General features: G+C 48.9%; 1 protein-coding gene across 1 annotated transcript; it reads left to right on the forward strand.

Annotated features, from left to right (window-relative positions):
* The first annotated feature begins 2,979 nt into the window (after positions 1-2,979).
* Positions 2,980-6,920, forward strand: LOC128730666 (RNA polymerase-associated protein CTR9 homolog). The gene is made up of 5 exons (XM_053823740.1): positions 2,980-3,021; positions 3,096-3,194; positions 3,281-4,213; positions 4,284-6,273; positions 6,406-6,920. Exons 1-5 carry the CDS (start codon positions 2,980-2,982, stop codon positions 6,819-6,821), a joined length of 3,480 nt encoding a protein of 1,159 aa, XP_053679715.1. The 3' UTR covers positions 6,822-6,920.
* Positions 6,921-8,632: the final 1,712 nt, after the last annotated feature.

Genomic DNA, 8,632 nt, shown 5'->3' on the forward strand with positions numbered 1-8,632 from the left:
ATCGCTCGGGGAACCCATTTGAGCATTCCTCGACGCTAAACGCACAGCTCGAGCACTATATCAATGTCAACGTCAACGGCTTTATGAAGTTCGTTGCGGGCCGCAAAAGGGTGCTGTATTCTTGGGACGAAATTTTTCCCACATACAAACCGCTTTGAAGGATACGGTATGCGTGTGAAGGTAGATTAGTTGCTCTACTCGAGAGGATCTTTTGTTTGAGTCGCTCTAATCGTATCAAACAAATAGATTACAAAGCAATGTTTCTGATTACTTAGCTCGTTAAAATTTGTTATTAAATTAAGAACATAATTCGAAGGAAAGTTTCATCTAAAGACAGCCGAATGAATAGTTCTTTCAATAAAGCTAAAGAAAGTTTAATAATAAAGCTCATCAACGTTTCGTATAGATTTGTATTGATGGACTAGAAATTACCTTTGAACAGGCAGGGAAGCATCCTTGCCAGAACCTACATCCACACGATCGATCCTTTACGCGTTGCCACGAGCCAGACAATGAAAAGGAACGCTTCACAGCCGACGGTAACTGAGCTGGGCTAAAGGTAAGGATCACCAGATCGTGCCGCAATAAAACTGCATTTGTTTACACATACCGCACACGCATGGAAAATGGCGGCGACGACAATTGTTGCCGGCCCTTTGACGACCGATCGGTTTTGTCGATCGAAAAGCAGTCCCGATTCCCGGCAAGGCACGGGGTTATGCTTTATCGATGAAATCCAACCCAACGACCATCGAAGGACGATTTTTTGTTGCTGCTTCTGTTGTTTGTCACCCGTCAATAAGTGTCCACCGAGCACCTGGCATGGTCTGTCGTTAGTGTTGAGGCATGTGCGTTGCGGTTCTTTATCTAGGTGAATGTGTCCGCGCACGAGATCGGACGAGTATAGTGCACCATTGCAGCATGCAGCCGGGTGATTTGTGTAGGATGACTTTTGTGCAGTGGAGAAATTACGGAGAAAAAAAATATATTATATGCCCACGGACAAAGAATCCTACGAAACCTTGGCATAAATGTCGAGTCGCGCAGCCTCGCGCCGGACCTCCTTGCTGTTTGATGGCAGTTTTTTTTTTCTTCTTCGGTCTGTCCCTCCTCGACACGGGTGCTGCGGTACGTACGAGCCCTTCGGGGGTTTATAATTGGCTTTAATCGCTTTTTCTTTCCCTCCCGCCAACAGATCGGCCTTTATGTTTCTAATTTGACATAATTGCTGCCAGTCACCGAGGTTGTATATTTTTCTCGCCTGCCTGCCATCGGATTTTGCCTTTTTTCTACGGCACAAAACGGACGACAATCGAAGACAATCGAAACGTGTTGCTGGAGAGGCACTCGAAAGGCAACAAAAGAAAATCAAAACCGGACAGCCAGCGTGTTAAGCGTTCCTTTCGGGCGTTTAGCGCACGTTTCGAAAGTTTGAGTTTGAGGGCGAGTACAACGGTTTGGCAGGATACGTTGCTGTTGCATTGGGTGCGATTTTTCTTTCACCGTGAATCAACACACAGGAATCTCATTCTCTATCTCTGAGCAGGACAAGCTCAGCATCCGCTTGAAAGGCTGCCGGTTAAGTATCGCTTGCGCAAAGCAACCAGATCACCGCTCAAAGGGACAGCAAAGGCGACGGAAGCAACCAAGGACCCTTCCAGGAGCCGCACAAAAGAAGGAGGAGCCGAGAGTTTTGTCTTGCTCGTGTTTGCTCGCCACCGACGGTCGACGATGCGAAGGACAAACGGGAGGATCCTGCGCCGGCAGACGATCCGTCACCGTTGTCGTTTGGCCCCTCAGGCCATTCCATTCTGCGCGAATGGCAGAATAGGCGAATGGGCTTGCTGTTTCACGCTAGCGAACACTCATCATTATTTGCTTTAATTCTATTGATTTGGAAATTTAACGCCAAATAAAAAGCACTTAGCACCGACGGGGCCCAGGGAGAAGCGGCGGGTACTTGATTCGTTACGGCTATCTTTAATCGACGCAGCTGCGTGCTTGCATCGGTTAGAAAGCGACAAATTATTGAGAAGCAACACATGTACCGAGGGACAAGAAGATTGAATCGCACCTCGGGGAATCCGATGTTTGGGAAGTGCAATAAGAACGATTAAGTCTCGTTTTAAAAGATCATAGAATTGCTAATGTATGCTTAAGTTTTTCTTTGCTAGGGTTTAAGATTAAATGATTTGTATTATGAATTAATCTGAAGAAATACTGTTTAAAACTTTAAGTTATATGATATGAAACAGCAGCAGAGTTCACCTTCGTTGCACTGAGCAGCTGCAACTTAAGAAATGCGGGGTGGTAAATGTGTACAGCTTAAGCTTCAAGTGTATTAATTACAGGAAGGTATTCGGACTGAATTACGACGTAAGTTTTATTTATTTTCTTATATTATTTCGTACTTCTAATATAACGCTCATATGACAAAATTGAACTGCTTTAAATGTTCACTGATAGAGGGCGCTTATAATGCAGTGAACCCTACAACAGCCAAATTTATAGCACATCCTGTCAGGCACCTTAACTGTCACGTGGATTGTCAAAGCCTGTGAGTGGATGCGAGCGAATGTTGCGGAAGAATTGTTGATCGTGAAAATCAGGATATTTTATCATATACACTATATTGTGACCTGTTTTTTTCATTAAGTACAATCATCGTGGGTTAAAACAAGTGGAAAAGCATCAAAGTTGTGGCTCGCATGCAATGACGCACATGGATTAGCTGCGTGTTTGTTGAGCATCCTGATCCGTGTAGGCAATAACAAGTAGAAGAAGGAACAGTTTGTTCAAGTTAGTGAAAACATTGTTATCAGAATCCAAGTGAAGACAAACAAGCTGGTAGTTTGGGTGCATTAGCACCTGATTGGTGCGTCCTAGGCGCCCACGTAGCGTAATCGTGAAATTATTTAGTGACGGTGCTGTAGCTGCGTTTAACGCGTAATTTGTGCTCGTTGAAGGCCGGCTGCAAAAATGGCTGCGCCAATAGAAATCCCGCTCAGGGATACGGACGAGGTACGACTGATAATTTCATTCGAGTATCGTATATTAATCCTTGTTCCCTGGCTCCTCCTTGTTTGGGATGATAGGTCATCGAACTCGATCCGGAACAACTTCCCGAAGGCGAAGAAGTGCTTGGTATCCTGCGGCAGGAGCGTTCGCATCTCAATACCTGGGTTACGATAGCGGTAAGTGGACGTAGGCTGGGTTTTTTTTCGTTGTGAAAGTACCGCCTTTACTGATGTCTCTTGGTTTTGTGTTTCCTGTATTTCAGTTGGCGTATTACAAGCAAAACAAAACGGATGATTTTATCAAAATCCTGGAAGCGTCCCGCCTGGACGCCAACATTAACTACCGGGACTTTGAGAAGGACCAGATGCGTGCGTACGACATGCTGGCGGCGTACTACGTGCAGGAGGCGAACCGCGAGAAGTCGAAGGACAAGAAGCGTGATCTCTTCCTCAAAGCCACGCTGTTGTACACAACGGCGGACAAGATCATCATGTACGACCAGAACCATCTGCTCGGACGGGCGTACTTCTGTCTGCTAGAGGGCGACAAGATGGACCAGGCCGATGCACAATTTAACTTCGTGCTAAATCAATCCCCGTCTAACATACCGTCGCTGCTCGGTAAGGCGTGCATTGCGTTCAACAAGAAGGACTACCGGGGAGCGCTTGCGTTCTACAAGAAGGCCCTTCGCACCAACCCGAACTGTCCGGCGGCGGTACGGCTCGGCATGGGGCACTGCTTTCTGAAGCTAAACAACGCGGACAAGGCAAAGCTGGCCTTCCAGCGGGCGCTCGATCTCGAACCGCAGTGTGTCGGAGCGCTGGTTGGACTGGCCATTCTGAAACTGAATCTACACGAACCGGAATCCAACCGGATGGGTGTGCAGATGCTGTCAAAAGCGTACACGATCGACTCAACAAACCCGATGGTGCTGAACCATCTGGCGAACCATTTCTTCTTCAAAAAGGATTACCAGAAGGTGCAGCATCTCGCACTGCACGCGTTCCACAACACGGAAAACGAGGCGATGCGGGCGGAAAGTTGCTACCAGTTAGCGCGCGCCTTCCACGTGCAGCGGGACTACGACCAGGCGTTCCAGTACTACTATCAATCGACTCAGTTTGCTCCCGTCAACTTCGTGCTTCCGCATTTTGGACTCGGTCAGATGTACATCTATCGAGGCGACTCGGAGAACGTAAGTAAAGACATGGTGCTCTGTTCCACCACCGATGGCTGATCGTGACGTACTGGTGTTCTTTTTTCAGGCTGCGCAATGCTTCGAGAAGGTGCTCAAGGCTCAACCCGGTAATTACGAAACGATGAAGATTTTGGGCTCGCTGTACGCCACTTCGTCATCGCAATCGAAACGTGACATCGCGAAGAACCACCTGAAGAAGGTGACAGAACAGTTCCCGGATGACGTGGAGGCGTGGATTGAGTTGGCGCAGATTCTCGAGCAAAACGATCTCTCTGGATCGCTGCAGGCGTATGGTACGGCCACCAGCATTCTCACGGAGAAAGTGAACGCGGACATTCCGCCTGAGATATTGAACAACGTGGCAGCGCTGCACTATCGGTTGGGCAATCTGGACGAGGCGATGTCCAAGCTGGAGCAGGCGATCGAGCGGGCTAAGGTGGAAGCGCAACACGACGCTCAGTACTACGACTCGATCTCCGTGTCGATGATGTACAATCTCGCCCGGTTGTACGAGGCGATGGCCGTGTTCGATAAGGCCGACAAGCTGTACAAGGACATCCTGAAAGAGCACCCGAACTACATCGATTGCTATCTGCGGCTTGGCTGTATGGCGCGTGATAAGGGTCTGATTTTTGTGGCGTCCGATTTCTTCAAGGACGCGCTCAAGATCAACATGGAAAACCCGGACACGAGATCGCTGCTGGGTAACCTGCATCTGGCCAAGATGCAGTGGACGCTGGGGCAGAAGAATTTCGAGACGATTCTGAAGAATCCGGCCACGTCGAGTGACGCGTATTCGCTGATTGCGCTTGGCAACTTTTGGCTGCAGAGTTTGCACCAGCCGAATCGCGACAAGGAGAAGGAGAAAAAGCACCAGGAAAAGGCACTCGCCATCTACAAGCAAGTGCTGCGGAACGATCCGAAGAACATCTGGGCGGCGAACGGTATCGGGGCGGTGTTGGCCCACAAGGGCTGCATAATCGAGGCGCGTGATATCTTTGCGCAGGTCCGTGAAGCCACGGCTGACTTTTGCGATGTGTGGATCAACATCGCGCACATCTACGTGGAGCAGCGACAGTACATTAGCGCGATCCAGATGTACGAGAACTGTCTGAAGAAGTTCTACCGCCACAACAACGTCGAGGTGATGCAGTATCTGGCGCGGGCTTACTTCCGCGCGGGTAAGCTGAAGGAAGCGAAGATGACACTATTGAAGGCACGGCGTGTGGCCCCACAAGACACGGTTCTGCTGTTCAACATCGCTCTCGTTCTGCAGCGCTTGGCGACGTTCGTGCTGCGTGACGAAAAGTCCGTGCTGAGCGTAGTGCTGCAGGCGGTGCACGAGCTCGGACTGGCGCACAAGTACTTCACGTACCTGTCGGCACATGGGGACAAGACACGCTACAACATTACGCTGGCCGAGACGGAGGCGAACCAGTGCCAGGATCTGCTGCAGCAGGCCCAGTACCACGTGTCGCGTGCTCGAAAGATCGACGAGGAGGAGCGCTCACTGCGCCAGAAGCAGGAGATGGAGATCGAGGAGTTCAAGCGTCGGCAGGCGGCCGATCGGCGTCGTACGGAAGAGATGCGCCGGAAGACGCACGAGGAGATGTTGCTGAAGCGCCAGGAGTACAAGGAGAAAACGAAGAATGCGCTGTTCTTTGCGGAACCAACACCCGAGCCCAAGAAGAAGGGTGGTCGTGGCCGGAAGGATTACATCTCCGATTCCGACGCCAGCGGGGGTGGTGGCGAAGGCGGCATGGGTGGCAGCGGTGGCGAAGAGGGTTCGGGTGTGGCGAAGGAGCGCAAACGCAAGGGCGAAAAGAAACCCCGCAAATCGCAGTCTGGCAATCGCAAGCGGAAGGACAAGAATCGGCGTGGCAGTGGCGGCGATTCGGACAGCGAGGATGATGAAGAATCCGGGCGGAAGCGCAAGAAGAAGCCTGCGTCGGGTCAGAAGAAACGCCAGAAGACGTCGGACGAAGGTCTGTCGCAGAAGCAAAAGAGCCGTATCCTGTCAAAGGCCACAGTATCGACGAGCGAGTCCGATAGCGATGACAGCCGGCTTAAGATTGCCAGCGGGGAAGAGTCAGGTGGTGGCGAGTCGGGCGGAGAATCGGGAGCCCCGGCCGGCAAGCGTAAGCGCCGGATTGCCTCGGATGATGAGGATTCAAGCGGATCGCAGCGTCGATCGCGTTCACGCTCACGCTCACGATCCGGATCGCGGTCCCGGTCGGGTTCGGGAAGCCGTAGTCGCAGCCGTAGCGCAGGAAGTCGCAAAAGTGGATCTCGTAGCCGCAGCAGGTCCCGCGGCAGTGGCAAAGGATCGCGATCGAGGAGTCGCTCGGGATCTGGAAGTCGCAGTCGTAGCCATAGCCGCAGTCGTAGCCGTAGCCGTAGCCGAAGCCAGAGTGCTGGCAGCCGCAAAAGCGGAAGTCGAAGTCGTAGTCGCAGTGGTAGCCGGAACAGTCGTCGGTCGAGGTCACGATCCGGATCACGGTCGCAGTCACGCTCACGGTCACGGTCTCGTTCGCGCTCGGGCTCGGGCAGTAGGCAAGCCTCGCCAATTTCACGCAAATCCGTCTCGGGATCGGAATCGGAGTGAATGGAATTCCGAGGCGATAATTTCAACTGCATCAGTAGGATTTGTGAACATTTTATATTAACGATTACGGTAGCTAGTTAACAGATTGGCAGATGTTACCTCGGAGTAATGCTGCTCGCATGTGTACATTAGCCGTAAATTGAATTAAAGTAAATAATAAAAAAGTGAATAAAACAGCAACTAATTTTTTACTTAACGCTTTTTGTTACTCAAGAGAAAGTATCTGTATCATCACTCGTCGTCTTTCTGGCAGTTTTCATTCACGAAACGAAAGATTTTCAGCTGATTCACAAATGAAAGATCATCTCGGGGCGCCTTTGAGCGATCGTCGTCAAATTTCGCTATCCAAAAACCGGCAAATGATAACAGGAGATCATGCTCCAAGGAGGCTACAGAGATCGGGTGGTGCGAATATTGCAAGCAAATTCCATCCCACTTCCATGCATTTGTCAAATACCTCTCTGCTTCTCTCTTTCTTTAACACGTTATCAATCCATATCGGCGGCGGTTACGGGGCGTGATTATCCGTGTCATATCTTTTTTGCCATCGTTCGCCATCGATGTTCGAAGCACACTAAGTGATCATGGCAATCATGAGCCTTAAGATACTATTCGGGATTGGATTTAGGTTTATGTGCCAGCTCTATTGTGGACATAAAACAAAGAGGAACCCTGTTTGTGCTAAATTTATGTGGTATAAATCAATGCTTTCGATAGTTTTGTTTGTAGTTTGAGATCCATATTGTTCTACCCACGCCCACGTGCCTGCCGCAATGATAAGCTGATCGGCCATGATACTTCACGATAGATCACTCCCTCTCTCCGTTGTGTAAAAAAAAAGATCATCGGGCAAGAGTGAGATCACTAGTACAACATATGGCGTATGGAAAAAGTAACCTTCTGGTATTATGCTACACCAATTGATCATCAATTTGTTTTGCCATTCCTTTCCGAAACATAGTGACACCGTCGTAAGGATTCTCTCCACTATTTTAACAGCAACAAACGAACGATCGATGCTTTGACGGAAAATATGTTCCTAATTAATTGTGACTATAAAATACAAGTGCTGATGATCAGCGACGCTTTAAGGACGCAAGGACATTCGTCCTCGAGAAATGATCACCAGATGAAAACCGTTACAATCGAGTGTATTTGTTCTGTTTCAAGCGTGGCTTGTTACATAAAAGTGATGCTTAATTAACAATGGTATAAAAGGTAATAAAAACACGAACAACATCGCTTTTGTATGGTAATTTAGTTTTTATTAAAAAATATATATATATATTTATGTATATTTAAGTATAATTTCTTCCATTTTTGCTTGGAAAACATTGTACAACAATGATAGAGACAGTGTTTTAACAATCTTTTGTTTGCCTCCCGGCTCTCGCGCCTTCGTCCTCCTCCCACTATCACTCATATGACACTGGTTAAGCGTACCTTTTCGCTTCTCCTCCCAATGTGCTGTTTCAGGTCATTTTTTTTTTAATTCTATCGTTCGATGCTCACCTTCCCACGGCATTAAACTCACAAAATAGAAGCTGCTCCTCGTAACAATCAACGTTGTGTGTCATTCGCGACCCGCGTGCTTTTGTCCCCTTTCCTTTTCTCCCCTTTCTTACAGTCCTTTCCCATTTCCAATAGACTCTAAAACGAACGAACGAACGAACACGTGTTAACGACTTCGGTAATGCTGTACAATAGTTTAACGGATACTCGCACGTGCTCCTGAAGCACCTAAGAAGTGAGTTTGTGTGAGTTCATCCTTGCAAACTCATCAGTTAAAATTTACGCACTCTTTGCCGGCA

The sequence above is a fragment of the Anopheles nili genome, chromosome 2, assembly GCF_943737925.1.
Source record: "Anopheles nili chromosome 2, idAnoNiliSN_F5_01, whole genome shotgun sequence".
Lineage (NCBI taxonomy): Eukaryota > Metazoa > Arthropoda > Insecta > Diptera > Culicidae > Anopheles > Anopheles nili.